Source organism: Seriola aureovittata, chromosome 17, assembly GCF_021018895.1.
Source record: "Seriola aureovittata isolate HTS-2021-v1 ecotype China chromosome 17, ASM2101889v1, whole genome shotgun sequence".
Taxonomy (NCBI): Eukaryota; Metazoa; Chordata; class Actinopteri; order Carangiformes; family Carangidae; genus Seriola; species Seriola aureovittata.
This window is the reverse complement of record NC_079380.1, coordinates 1,042,493-1,057,881: the sequence shown is the minus strand read 5'-3', so window position 1 is coordinate 1,057,881 and position 15,389 is coordinate 1,042,493. Positions and strand designations below refer to the sequence as shown.

The following is a 15,389-nucleotide window of genomic DNA, read 5'->3' as shown; positions in this document are numbered from 1 at the left end:
AAACAAGGGGAGAAACATTTTTAAGCTCTGACATCAGAAGAATCTCCATTTACAGTGTTCATAGTTTACTAAACTGATTTTATTTTCTTTTTGCAATAAAAAGATGATAATGTTATAACAGTGAACATGTGTTCAACTTCTCTGTGTGTATTTAAACATGTGCTGCAGGTTTTCGTTAATCTGATAAAATGTATTTTATCTTGGGTGTGTGAATCAAACTGGGACCATTTAAACATGAGATTACCATGACGGCAGAGGTGACCTGCCCAAGCGCCAGGGTTGCCAGGTTGACCCTGCAGAACAAAAAAACAACATTATAAGAAATAAAGATGATAGCACTGGTGACACTTCAGTCACTCATCAGACTCAAGCCTGAAAATATCATAGGAATAATGCTCATGTGCATTTATAGAATTCATTTTTTAAAGTGATGCTGTCTATGATTTAAAACTAGAGTCACCTCCTCCTGGTTGTTTCCTTCACCAACCAGACAAATATCAGGGAACACAGTCTCTCCTTCCTCATTTACAGCTCTGAATAATGGCCAGAAGTGTTTTTGTTGAACATTATGATGTCACAGTGAAGTTGACCTTTGACCTTTTGGATATAAAGTGCTATCACTTAATTTTATGTTTATAGATATTTGAGTTAAGTCGTGTTATAATTAGTGACAAAAAATGTGAGTTATGGCCAAAAACATGGCAAAAACGTGACAGATGTAATGAAATTCCCTCTGTGTGTTCCTGATACATTGCATTCACAAGAACTTGAGATCACTGTGACAATGACCTTTGACCTTTGACCAACAAAATCTAATCAGTTCATCCTTGAGTCCAAGTGAGTGTTTGTGCCAAATTTGAAGAAGCGTTTCATTTCATTAGAAATCAAGAGGATCCCAGTATGGGTTGCTCCCATCTTTAATTTGCCCCTTCATATTGAAAGGAGCCAGTTGGAGTCTTTGGGGCATCTGACTGGGATGCCTACCAGCCATCTCCAAGTGGGAGGACAACTTTGGGCAGAGCCAGAACATGCAGTACATGCAGTATATCTCAACATGCCCAGTGTTTCAAGTATTTCCTTGAGCTAGAGGATGTGGCTGAAGAAAAAGGTATTGCTAACATTTCAATGTATGATAATAAACCAGTGTTGGAGAAATTAAAATGCTGACTTGATGACTGCACCAGAAACCAGAATTACCATCTCATGGTTGTTGTCAGTCACGTTGCAGTTTACATTCATGTCTGCCAGGTCATATAATATACTGTATGTAGTGAAGCCTTTGAAGGAAAATAAATAAAAGGTGTTAAGATTCCAGTGAGAAACATGCTGTTTTCACTCAAGAGATTTTTTACAGAGGAGCACAGAGCACTGATAGAGAGCTTCATCACATGGTGCAACGACATTCACCCGAAGCTCAATATCAGCAAAACCAATCAGCCTGTGGTGGACGAGCAGAGAAACAAGAGGTCTCCTGTACTGGTTGTCATCCAGGGAGAGGAAGTGAGGAGGCTCAACTCTTACAAGACAAATCATTGAAGCTGAGTCCTTTACAACACAAAGTTGTAGCCATGACAGAAGACAAGGCTTCAAATATGGAATACAAAATATGGTCACAAGCTCCCCTTCTGTTCATGGGTTATGGCCAGAAAAGAGTTTCTGTAGAACGTTATGATATCATAGTGAAGCTGACCTTTGTCCTTTTGGATGTAAAAACATCATCACTTCATCATTTTATCCTATTAGACATTAGTGTGAAATTTTAGCTTTGTCTCAGTTCAGGGGCCATTTCCATCAGAGGCTGCATTTGAAGACTGACTAGACTGTCCCATTTCGAAGGCTCCTGGGCAATGAAGGACCCGGTGGATGAATCCTTTACAGCCCAACCTATCCCAAGATTCACTGTGCATCATACAATCTATGGATGAATAATTTTTCAAAAAGAGACAAAGGCAAACTCTCCAAATGAAACAGCTGTAGAGGATTAATAGGAAATCCTCCGTAGACCAGGCCTCCTTCAGAGGCCACGCCTTTGTAGGCCGCCTCCTCCGAAGGATATGGCCCCTGAATTGGGACACAGCTTACTTAATAATTGGCATATGAATTCTAGCGTTATCACCTTATCCACCAAAATCTAATGATGAAATAATGAAACCAAATTAGAAGAAACTAAAGGTTTCCTCAGATATCACGAGAACTGGACAGAAACATAATGAATCCAGCCACGAGGCATCAAAACACAAAGCTCCACCAAAAGCTTCAGAGCAGGTTCTGACACTACAGCTGACAGGAGGTAACAGTTACATACAGTGTATGAGGGGATCAAAAGAATGAGTATATATTTCATGTATAGTCTAACATTTCAGGAAAGACTTTTATTTGTTGCCTGGCAACCCCATGGCCATGATGACAATCCAGGACGTTACTTGACGCCAAGAAATAGTTCAAACATGTAACTGCCCATAAAACCAGAACTTGTTGTTCCATCATTTCTGTTTGTGTATGAAGTAAACAAACCACATCCTAATTCCAGCTCTGTACTGATGAGAGGCACAGAGATGAGACAGATGAGAAATAACAACTATTTATTTTAGAGCATAAGTTGTAGAGGAGGAGCTGACCTACCCCTCCACATGAAGCCACATTTTGTACTGGTCACACAGGTCCTTCAGGCGACCCAACTTGTCTGTATGACCTGCCCCAGGGGTGCCTGGTAAAAAAAACCACACGTACACATTACTGCACTAAATTCCAAAGTAACATATTTAAACTGCAGAAAAAATCTCATAAGCTGCTAATCTACTGTTACAATAATATTATCTTTAACTGCTGTCATGTACCACATGCATACAGAGTGCAATGTTTGTCTGTTAGTGTCCTTCACCTGCATTAGCGATCAATAGCAGAGGAAGCTTCCCGGCCTCCACGTCCTCTTTGATCAGTTTGTCCAACAAGGCAACATCCTGTCAGGGACAGACAGGACATGAGCCAAAATCATTTTCATATCAACTATCTGATTCGCTGTGTGTGTTTCATCTGTGTTCTCCTACCATTTGGTGTTGGGATCCAAAGATGGTGTTGCATGGGACTGTGCACAAACTGGAGAGAGGCAGGCCGAGCTGATGACACAGAGACGATCACTTTGTATTATGTATGAAAATGGATAGAATACAATCAAATCTGTGATTAAGTAATACTGAATATTAATATCATTCACACATTTTTGGTATATATATATATATATATATATACACAGTGGCAAAAAAAAGTAAGTGAACACTTTGGAATTACCTCCATTTATGTATAAATGTGTCCTTAAATATGGTCAGATCTTCATCCAAGTTACAATTATGAACAAAAACAGTCTATTTTAACTGATTACACACAAATCATTGTTTTGCGTGAATATTGAAAATATAATTCAAACTATCACAGTGCAGGTTGTGCAAAGTATGTGAACCCCTCGGCTAATGACATCAACAGAAGCTAACTGGAGTCAGGATTTATCAAACCTGGAGTCCGGTCATTGAAGCAAGACTAGAGGTGCAGGTTAGAGACACTTTGGCTTATAAAAAAAAACACTCAAATATTTAGAGTTTGCTGTGCACAAGAAACATCTGCTGATGTGAACCAGGCCTCACAAAAAGAGCTTTCAGAAGATTATGATCAAGAATTGTTGATTTGCATGAAGCTGAAAGGGTCACAGAGTCATATCAAAGAGTTTAGATCTACAAAACTCCAAAAGGACAACACAGATGATCAGTGAGTCCACCACACACATCACGGTGCATGGTTCCATGGGGCATGGTGTCCTGCCACAAAGACCATAGAGGAATGTGCTGCTCTCCAAAAAACATTATTGTGGCCCTGAAGTTTATAAAGAGCACCTTTACAGTCCACAGTGCTACTGGGAAAATGTCTTATGGACTGATGAAACTGAGGTTGACTTGTTTAGGAAAAACATGCAGCTCTATGTGTGTGGTGAAAATGGCACTGCATACTACATCCCAACATCATCCTCCCAGAGGTGAACCAGGGTGGAGGGAGCATCATGATCTGGGTCTCTGCTGCCTCTGGACCTGTTTATCAAGGTCTCTTCCAGGATCATGTCAGGGTGTCTGTCCACCTGCTGAAGCTGAGGAGAAGCTGCTGATGCAGCAGGACAATGACCCTGAACATCAGAGTAAATCCACCTTCTGGAGCGGGCCAGTCAACACCCAGACCTGAATCCAGTAGAGGTGCTGAACTCAGCGAGCCGCTCACACCAGACATCCAGAGAATCTGTCTGACTGAAGCAGCTCTGTAGGAAGAATGGTCCAAACTTCCTCCTGAACATTGAGCAGCTCTGATCAGCAGCTACTGAAGAGCTGGTTTCAGAGGAGCTTCAACCAGTTATTAAATCCAAGCTTCACTGACTATTTCCATCAGCACTGTGAATGTTTAATGGCTGTGTTCAATGAAAACACAGAAGATTATAGTTGTTTGTGTTATATTAGTTTACTTTACACTGTGTTTGTCTGTATTTGCAACTTAGATGAAGATCAGATCATAGTTTATGATTAGTCAGTGCAGAAAACTAGAAAAGATATTTTCTAAATACTTCATTTTGTTGAAATGAACAGACTAACTCCCTCCAGGTAAATGAGGAGTGAGAATTTGTAAAAGATCACGGTGGAGGTAGAGGATAGGATCTGGGATCGCCTAAACTCTGCCGCTTTAAGGGTGATATTTGTAAGTTTTGTTCGCAGCCGACCGTGGTTTCTCGCTGGGAGCAGGAAGTGTTGATTGTTACTTGACAAGAGCTTCTTCCATCATTTTGTTTACAAGACAAGAGGTTCTAATGTGTTCTCTGAGCAGCTATTCCTTCACAACAGATTGGAGGTTACAGTGAGTCACTATCAGAAAGTGAGCAGACTGGCTGAAGCTAGCTGGTTAGCATGCTAACTTCAGTAGAAGAAAAGAAGTGAAAGAGACAAGAGTTAACATTGGTGTTTGTTTCCACCTCTGGAGACAGATGTTGGTGAGTAAAGGTTTTAAACATTTCTTCTAGAATGGTAAGTAAACAGCTGTTAATGCTAACGCTACCTATATAGCAACAGCAAAATTACAAATAGCCCTTTTCATCTTCATGATTTCTGGGGAGCATGTGTGTTTGTCTCTTCCTACCTGGCTGCAGAGGTGTTGTCCCAGACCAGGCCTGCAGGACGCACTCTGGTAGATGATTGGCTGTTTGAAGCTTAGCACCGAATAGCCCTCAGAGGCGTATTCTTCATAGCGGGCATTGATGATCAGCCGACAAACTTTGACCAGGCCATCCCTGTTATCCTCATGGAAGTAGGCTGAACCGTTCTCATACCTGGGAGACACGTCACATCAAAGTGTAAAGACTAAATACTGAAAGTAGAAAATGCTCAATAACCAAGAACCACCAATGTTTCGAGTCACTCAGACTCAAAGAAAACAAATGGTCAAACTATAGAATCTGAGAAAACATGTTTCACCCAACCTCAGGATTTAGTGTTACCCATGACTTTCATCCAATCTTGACTCTTTCTTTATATTTAATAAAACAGTTTTGTAAGAGAAAGGAAAAATGAGACCTAGATGTATTACAATGGCCAAAGTAATGTGATAAGATGATTTCTACATTAAATGACTTTACCCCATTTACCATATCAATGTTGGTAGCAGATCCCAGAGGTTTCACAGCACAGATGTGAAAATGTGTAGAAACAACCAATGGAGTTTAATCTTTAAGGTGATTTAGAGTGTTTTATCTAGAAAAAAAATATTATATGTCCTTTTGTCTTGTCTGTTTTCATAGTAGTGAGGGACTGGACATTGTTAGGATGTGGGACAATATGTAAAACTGTTCTATGTGCATGTTATGAATAATTTGTGTGCTTACACTAGACTGTGATTGTCAGCATCAACAGAAAAGACAGACAGAGGTGATTTGTACAGATCCAGAGCCGTGCTGCAGGGTTGTGGCCTCAGTCGTACCTGAACAGCCTGCAGAGCCATAGTGTGGTGTCAGACAGGATCCGTGTGGTCAGCTTCCGCAGTCGCTCCCTGTCCAGCACTGAGATGTAGGCCGCCAGGCTGTGACCCAGCAGCGCCATGTGACCCTGTTCACCCACATTCTGCATTCTACTGGAGACACCAAACAGCAGCTTTACCATGCATTGTACACTGAGGGCATAACTCAGATGCTAAGCTAATGTAACTCAACATTGCACATACATGCATCAGGCGTGTACTGCACAAAAATGTTTTATAAATCATGAACTGGGGGGAAATGACACATCTGACATGACTCGGCTTTTTCACTGTTATAACTTCACACTGAAAAGTACAACAATCACCACAATCATTAGAAACTGCTTCATCATCACTCATACTTACAAAGAATTGTTCACTTATTAATAAGGATTTTCCTCCATTAAGCTACACACCGCTCACTCATTAGTTCTACTTACTGTTGGCTGGGTTTGTCCTCTGTCTCTTCCTCTTCATGAATGAGGTTGTGAACTAAGTGCAGAATAGTGGCGACATCCTGACCGCTGAACAAGACACAGCAAGAAACCAAAGCTTCAGTTCCTTAACTGTTCTCCAGAAAACAAACTTCAAATTTATTATACATTATTATTAACAATAATAATAATAATAATAATAATGATAACAATAATAATACATTTTGACTTTGTTTCCAGTCACTTCCTACTTAAAGCTCAGACTTGGTCTCTCAACAGTTCTCTACTGTGCAGAAATATGACATTAGAAGATTTTTTAGGGACTCTACTCTCACTACTTAAACAAAGTCGTTTTTTTTTTTTTTTGTGCTTGTGCCACAATGGAACAAAAAGTAATTTTACTTCTCTGCTATGGAGAATCGTTTTCAAAGTTCTCTAAGGTGTCAAATGCTAGAGTTGTTCCGATAGGAGTATGTGAGTCTATGTACCAATCCGACACCATGTAATTTATTCATCAACTTTATAGTTTCACAGCAAGATAAAATATCAGTTTTCCCCCAAATTAATTCTTCTTTGCTGCTCTAAAACAGTAGCCATACAGGAAGTTGGTGTGCAGCTACTGTTTAAGATCGCAGAAGAACAATTGATTTTTGGTTGATAGTGTTAACCTAAGCCAATAGCAAAATTTCGGCAACTTGGCAACATGTTACACTAGAAAGTCCCATCAGTAAACAGGAGACGTGTTCAGTATAAAAGGCTTTAATCTGGAGGGGTGGCACCAGTGTAGGAAGAGTTATTTATTCCTAGATTCATTTTGTTATGATTTACAGTCAAATTAGATAATAAAGGAAAGATTCATGTATCTGTTCATGTTTTACAAAGGGTTTAGCCTGAGCCTGTTAAAACAGTGCTATCAGATCAGTACTCGGTATTGACCGACACACAAGTTCAGGTACCGGAATCAGTATCGGGAAGGAAAAAATGGGATTGGAAAGCCTCTAACAAATGTATATTTTTCTTGACTGTTCAAACCTTGATGAATTTGAATATGTTTGCTCTCATATTACCAAGTGGATCAGAATCCCTTGACAGAACTTAAGTCAATCACGTTTAACTGGAAAACAAAGAACCTTAAACTCTAGCTTGGACTGACGAGTGTGTGTGTGTGTGTGTGTGTGTGTGTGTCCGTGTGTGCATGTGTATGTGTCTTACTCTCCCTGCAGCGGTCCAGGGATGCTGGTTCTGCTGAAACGCCTCCTCTCTGTTCCCGGCTCCAGCTCTCTAGACAGACGGATACAAACATACAAAGATCTAAAGACGCTCCAGTTTGATATATTATGTAATGTTGCATTCAAGTGCTCCTTAGGATGGATGTTCAGCTGCTTTACATGTTTGACAAGTTTGAGATCTTCGACTTGTTGTCAAAGATCTAAGAATCTTCCCGCCTTCACTGAAGTCACAGGGTCATCAAAAAGTCCGATCTGATGTTTCTTTAATTACAAGTATAAAATTTTTCCTATTACCTCTGTCCATCTTCCAGGATCTTCATGGCTTCACTCAGATTCTTGCCCACTTGAACCAGCGTGGAGTCCACCATCATCTAAGGTGTTTGAATGTGTGTGTGTGTGTGTGTGTGTGTGTGTGTGTGTGTGTGCGTGCTGGGAGAGAATTAGGGAGAATGTTAGGACAATCATTTAAAAATCAATCATTACATCAGCACAGTCAACATGCAGACACACATTTAGACACACTGATACCAATTCCACAGCATTCACATGTAAAAACCTACAGCGTGTGTCGGTAACAGTAGAACACCATTTTCATTGTTTCCCTCAGTTACAGTGTTGTTGCAGGTTGTGTGCAGGTCAATGAGCAGCAAACAGTGAGAGAGAAAATGAAGCCATAAAAAGACCAAAGAGTAGCTGAAGTAATCTATTCAGATCAGCACCCAGGACCTGATCTGTCGAAACACATTACACCTGTCACACAGCAGCTTTTCCCTTCAAGCCTGAGATGAAACATTAAACCGGACTTTTTCAGTTGTATTTGGTTCTTTGGGATCATATGAGAACAGGCGTGCAGCAGTGCACCACCTGATGTCATAAAGACTCAGAGCAGGCTGAAAGGCTCCTAATACAGAAGTTCAGAGTTCAGAAATGTAGCATCAAAATTCTTATGAAATAACAGGGAACATGCTCAACTGGAGACCTTTTTATATCATTGTTTGACTAAAATGTTGTCACAGCAAATACTGATTTGATTTAGGGCTGAACAATGTGCAAAAAAAAAATCATACTAGAAATAACTATACTATTATTTTGGAATGATCTTTTTTTCATTTCATTTTCACTGAAAACAGTTTTTGGTGGGTCTTGTAACAAATTATTGCGTTCCCTTAGGTCTGGAAAATATGATTTATAGGCAGAGGCGTCTCTTTAGCACCACACTGCTTCACTAATGGTCTGTTGTCACATTTTTCACATTTATCAAAACAAATGCAGCTCCTGTGATTTGGATTTTGCACTTGGTCATATTGAGATTTCGATAATATTTCAATTAATTGTTCAGCCCTAAATTGATTTGTTTTTTTCTGTATGAATTTCAGTGATGATAACTGTGGCTTTATTTTTGAAAACATCCTCACTTTACTGTTAGAGCCTAAAGCTCAATGTGTATGAGACTTTAATGAGGAGCTGTCATCATTTGTCATCATGAATTATTTCATTAATAATGCTTCTTTCTTCTTGTATTTCCTTCCTCATAAAACATTTGCACAGCTGATCTTTTCATGTATATTAACTGCAGCAATGTTTACATCCGTGTTTCCTAGCTTGTAGTCTTCTTCTTGCCACCCTGTGTCAGTGGACTGCAGCATATCTTGGCTTGTTATTGCCATCTATAGGTCAGTGGAACTGTGGATAACCATTGGTTGGACTGTGTATCGTGTCACCTGTGTGTGTGTGCATGCGCATTATAAATGAAACATGACCCACTCATATAAAAACAGCTCCATAGCAAATATAGCAGTAAAACTTTTAATGTTCCAGTGACAGGTGTGCTGTCTGCCTGGAGGGGGCGTGGCTAGCTTTTGAGTGTCAAGATATTGTTCTCCATCTACTGTTCTCATCATTCATTTCACTCAGGACACAGACAACGACCAAGTCCAAACCGAACACAGCTCGAGAAAAGTACGAGGAAACACCTGAAGATGTTGAATCAACAAGAGAAGCAAACAACCTGTCGTTAGCAGTGGGGCTGGTGAAGCTAGCTCAGCAACCTTGTCTGTGGAGCCAAACCCCTCTACAGGAGATCTGATGAGTGCATTTAGAGTGCTACAGAGGACTGTGGAGACTTAATTTAGTTCTTGCCCCATACAGCTATCTGCAGGTACTACCTCTGGTACTACTCCCCCCTGATGGCAAAACAACTTATTGCACGCTCCACCTCCCGCTCCTGCTCCTCATGCTGTGAATGTCCAATAAGGTTTGAGTTTTTCCCTGATCAAACTGCTGAGATGTTTCCCCGACACAGAGTTCAACAAGGCAGTCCAACCTAAGGTATGGCTATCTTTACCTATAAGGACTGACCTACGTGCTCCACCAAGTGAGCCACTGGGGGCCCCACCCGGCCCTACATTATTTTACTGCAAGAGACATGCTAAGGGCAATGTAAAGGCAGCGCTTCAATATAATTGGCTGGGTGCAGCGGATCAAGCTAACTTTGGAGGCAAGGCTTGAGGAGTAGCAGGAGAAACATCCCTTTTATCCACCACACAACGATAGGGGATCCCAACGGTAGAAATCTGATTGTGTCAGGCCATGTTAGCTGTACGCCAGTGACCCCGGGTGTTAAATCATTCCATAGAGGTGGGATCCTCGCCAAGACAGAACTCTTTTAACACTGAAGAAAGGCTGTGACCCCCCAGTTAAAAACAAATATGTAAAGTAACATTTTTATCAAACTGCCTCAATGAATTCATTAATAAAATTATACATCTGGATCAGACTGGGTTCGTTCTCAATATATATATATATTTCAACATACAAACGCTTTTTAAATATGATGTACACTCTTGCCTGTAGCATGGAAGACTCAGTTGGAATTTCCCTTGAGGTTTAAAAGGCTTTTAACCAAATTGAGCAGCCTTATTTGCTGTCTTAGCTAAATTTGTTCTCAGTGATTCATTCATGAATTGGATGAGGATCATTTATAAAGAGTCTACAGCTTCTGTTACAAACCAAAATATATCAAATCCCTGACATGCCAGGGTGATCATATTTCACCATTTATCTTTGCTTTAGTTCCAGAACCCTCAGCCTCATGTATACCTGAAGCTTCTATTGCCCCTCTTTTAGATTTAATAAACAAGTCTGGCTCACTCTCAGGGTGGAGAATAAGTGAGATAGAGTGAAATAACACCCTTATCACAACTGGTAGACAGGCATTCCTGAAGACCAGCCCGTTTAAGATTGTCTGAGATAAACTTTCAAGCTTGGGTATTACAGAAGAGAACAGGGCCATAACTTTTCATAAATGGATAAATGGAGAAAAACATAGACTTTTGGAACACCTTGCCTATGTCAGTAGGACATATTAATGCTATTAAAATGGTAGCATTGCCGAGATTCAAGTACATCCGTCAATCTTTCTTCAACAAGATCGACTGTTGTTTGATATGTCATGTGATCAGGTAAATAATAAATATAATTAAATAAAGTGAAGACGGATTTGGTCGTCCCTATTTTTAATCCACTATCTGCCTGTCCATTTAAATATTTACTCTTTCAGGCGTGGTTACCCTCCTGGCAGTAACCTGGAAGAAATGCCTGCATGACTGCAGATTGAGCACCGTTCTTGGGAGCGTTCATGCCTCCCAGCACTCCTTAACACTCCAACAAGGACTAAAATAACATACGGAAATAACCCCATAATCCAAACCTCTTTAAATGTTTAGTCCCAGGTGTTGTCTACACTGAAAAGCCCTAAAATATACCTTGCCCCCTCTGATAAACTCTTATAAGCAACTGCAAGAAATGTACATTTCTTCTGCTTTCTACATCTATGACACTTTTTAAGGACTTATGTCCCACTGTATGTGGCACTGACTGGTACTGCAGCATATCAGGGTTCAAGCTGAGGGACCTCCCGTCATCCCAGGACCGAGTTTGACCGAGTTGTGAGCTAGCAAGCAAGTTAGTTAGCAGGATAACAGGCGCTTTGTGTGTCAGTGTGAGTGTGAGAGTGACTGAAACTGGACCCACTTAGTTTATTGCTGTTTGTAAAGCAGAGCTGCCAACTCTCACGCCACACGTCCATTTTCTCACACAGTGAAAATAACGTCACGCAGCAAAAAGAGGACGCAGCACAGCATCACTCCCTCTCTCCACTCACAAGTTACTATGGTAATGGAGATTTTCTATGGCTCCGTCACTCTGAAAACCTTCTCATGATTCCTAATTAGGGATGCCACGATACCAGGAATTTGGTAGTTGGGACCAATATCAATGAAATTCCACAATTCTCGATAAAACACCAAAAAAAAAAAAGAAAACAACAGAGGCTGCTAAACAGACAGTGTGATCACACACACAGAGAAATATTTATTTTAAAAGTCTGTGTTATATTCTGACAGACTGAAGTGATGACTGTAGCTGCTAATGTTGTGAGGACCAAGCTCATATTATGAGCTGTCGCTGTATTAGCATATACAGGCTAACGTTAGCCTAAACAAGCTAACATTAGTCTCTATGAATGTTGTGTGTGGAGCATTGCTACAACAGATGTCAACTGTCATAGACGGACACACAATAACAGTAACATTTTTGGTTTATATTGGGTTGCAAACACACACTCATGCTGCCCGAACAAATCTTGTGCATGTGTTTGAGTGATCTATTGTTGTGCATTTTATTCATCTCACAGGCCACTTTCACACACATCAAACACTAAAAATGACACGACCATCAGCAGGTGGTGCTATCATGAAGGTAAGGGCATTTAGGCCGGTAACTCACACATTGTACATTGCACATTTGAAAACCTTACATGTATGCATTTCCTGAATTTAGCTGGATTTGGTGATATAGGCCATGCCTACTTCTTACAAAAAAATGTGAAATATGTGAAACTATTTCTAAGGCTGCATAGGCCACACTGAGGTTCTGTACAGTTTAGTGCATTTTGGCCTTGAGGTGGCACTTTAGAAAATGACAAATATGCTAAAAACTACTTTTTCAAACTCATCTTAGGTTGAAGTCCAGTCTGTTTTAACATCACTATTATTATCATTATAATAACAATAATTATTATTATTATTGTTATAGCTATTGCAGGATCTCTTTAACACAACAAGAGAAGGCATTAAGTATAAAGTGAGCTATCAGGTATCTTTTCTAACATTTACACTGTGAGAATTTCATGTCTACATCTGTTGAAGGCCACGTATGTTCATGGTCGTGGCTATGGCAGGTGCACTGCTAACGGAGGAGGATCCTCTGACAGCCTGCTGTCTCCTCCTCGCCCGGGAGAACCGCAGTGTCACCGGGTGTCTGTCTGTCTCACAGCGGACACATTAGAAATGAGGCGAGAACAGCTACAGTGAAATACATGTTTCACAGAGCTCCACCGCAGCCGCAGAGAGGAGCAGGACACAGACGGCGAGCTAGCAAGAGACACCCAGCTTCAGCCAGCTTCACACCGCTGACCCAGCTAGCTCTCTGACTCTTACCTTCACTGCACACGGCTGACAGCCTGTCCGGGGACGCCGAAAATCTGTGGCGAGGAAAGCCGTGTTAAAACGTTAACTGTGACACGTAGTTACTGCTCTCACTTGTGCCTGTGTCCCGCAGACTGAGCCGGACAGTTTACTTCCTGGAATGGTACGCGACGTGCGTTCCACGCTGGCAGCGCCGACGTCATGCTCTGCTACAGAACTGGCCAGTCAGGTGGTAACTGATGACGACAGCGGACTTTTAAAATTTATTTCGTTGAACACGGAACCATAACAACAACATTAGAAGACATAATAGAAATGGACTTTCTTGTTATGAGACTGAGAAATAGCAACAATGTATTTATTTTTCTGTAAAACATTGCATAACTTAATGCAGGAGAAATGTTTAGGCGTCTCCTACCTGCATTACTTTGGTAGGCTACACTTGTCTTTCCAGGTGTGAGGCAACTTCACTTCAACCTCAACAGTTCCTGAATAAGATATTTCAAACATCTTTTATTATTTTAGCAGTGGCGTTACTGTCATTTTGGGCTGAAGGATTTGAGGAAAACATTTGATTGCAATTGTTTTGTATATGAAATTTCTTCATTAAAAGATTTTCACAAAATAATGCAGTTGTTAAGTGTAAAGTTCTAATCTGTAACTTTTCCACATTAAAATGTCTAAAAACATCTAGACCTATGTTCTATATGATGTTGAGTTGTGTTTTTACATTCTCCCAAATGTTTCCATCAATTCTCAAACCAGAGAAATCTGTGATTTTAATCATGGTAACAGTACGTGGCATTTGGTCTCCTGTCAATGACATCATATCCTCTATGATCATGTGTCAGTGTGTTTGTTTGACAGAAACTCAACATTGACTTTTATCTAGTTTTAAGTCACATACAATTTTTACACCTTGGTGGTTTTCAATTCTATATTTGAACCAGATGAAGGATTTTAGTCGTCGGACGTTTGGATCTGAAGTTATCAGAGTCAAACAAAACAATAACAAAAGACGGCATTGGGTGACATCATGAAATAGCGCGAGATCATAGGAGTTGTTATCGTCACCATCATTACCATAAGCTCCTCCTTGTTTGGATTCCTTCGGTGTCAGTGGTTCAGGGAATCAAACAGACCCGGTGATTCTAACCGTTAAAAACACTGAATAAAGCATTTGACATTTAAAGTCAGTGTTTGAGCGACGCTGTACGGAGGACAGAGATTCAGGGAAGAATTGGAGCTGAGATTGATGCTAACCTTTGTTCTGGATTGTTTCTCTGATAACTTATGAACCAGACGTTCAGCAGGTTTTTACCAGCAGCTGAATTATCCACAGAGGTGTCCTCCTCTCCATAACAAACACACCAGGGGATTCAAACCAGTAGAAAAACTGAATAAAGCAGTTTACCTTTAAAATTTACTGACGCTCTTCAGTGACACAGGACAGGACGTCTCCAGCAGCTGGGAGCTGAGCTGAGCTGAAGGCAGCATGACCTAATTCATTATTCTGCAGTCCCCCTTTAAAAGTATAATGGCTTAGTTATGGGTGACTTAATCTTTTTAAATGAATTTTCAAGGAGTCTTCACAGAGTGATTTGATTGAGTGCACAAGAGCAACCAAATTCAAATCCCAGAGAGAGGCCACTACACAAACATTAATCTGCCCGTCTGAGAGAGAGCTGGTTCTAACCCAAACACACTCTTAAATGTGTTCATTGTTATACATGCCAAGTGTCCCAGCCCAGCAGGTGACTCTGACTAAACAAGTCAGTCATGATCCACTGGGCACAGCTGCTCCCTCTGATTATATGTGGTGAGATGGGCAAACACTTGGTGAAGTTACAGTATATTAGGTTATATAAACTTGCAACAAAGTCAGCTTTAAAGGTGTAAAGGTGTAAACCTTCAGGCTAAAGGTCAGTGGTTTCATTTATGAATTATCTCTGTAACTCTAACTGTACAAATAATAGTTCTGCGACTGTTTCACAGTCATACTACAAAAAACCGAACAGAACAGGGCGCAGCACGGTTGGATGCAGTTCACTTGTTGATCAGCAATTCTCTGTAGTTATTCTTCACCATTAATGGCTGTCAGCAGCAGTTAATACCTCCTCCACAATAGCACTGGGAAAGGAGGAGTTGGCAAAACCCCAGCTCCCATGGATGGCATGTCTATTTCAACAAGTGGAATACTTGGC

The 15,389-nt window shown here is 40.6% G+C and overlaps 1 protein-coding gene across 2 annotated transcripts in view; it reads right to left on the bottom strand.

Moving 5' to 3' along the window:
* The window catches only part of pdxdc1 (pyridoxal-dependent decarboxylase domain containing 1), a 41,592-nt gene extending 27,832 nt beyond the window's left edge, over window positions 1–13,760 (bottom strand). Inside the window, exons 1-10 of one of the 2 annotated variants that reach the window (XM_056401072.1) lie at window positions 13,198–13,760; window positions 7,994–8,128; window positions 7,683–7,751; window positions 6,477–6,560; window positions 6,001–6,147; window positions 5,164–5,353; window positions 3,048–3,116; window positions 2,882–2,960; window positions 2,623–2,707; window positions 245–293 (exon numbers count right to left, since the gene is read on the bottom strand). In XM_056401072.1, the coding sequence (XP_056257047.1) occupies window positions 245–293; window positions 2,623–2,707; window positions 2,882–2,960; window positions 3,048–3,116; window positions 5,164–5,353; window positions 6,001–6,147; window positions 6,477–6,560; window positions 7,683–7,751; window positions 7,994–8,070 (849 nt within the window). In that variant the 5' untranslated portion in view covers window positions 8,071–8,128; window positions 13,198–13,760. Of the gene's footprint in view, window positions 1–244; window positions 294–2,622; window positions 2,708–2,881; window positions 2,961–3,047; window positions 3,117–5,163; window positions 5,354–6,000; window positions 6,151–6,476; window positions 6,561–7,682; window positions 7,752–7,993; window positions 8,129–13,197 lie in introns of both variants that reach the window. The other variant, XM_056401071.1, reaches the window with a different exon arrangement.
* Window positions 13,761–15,389: the final 1,629 nt, after the last annotated feature.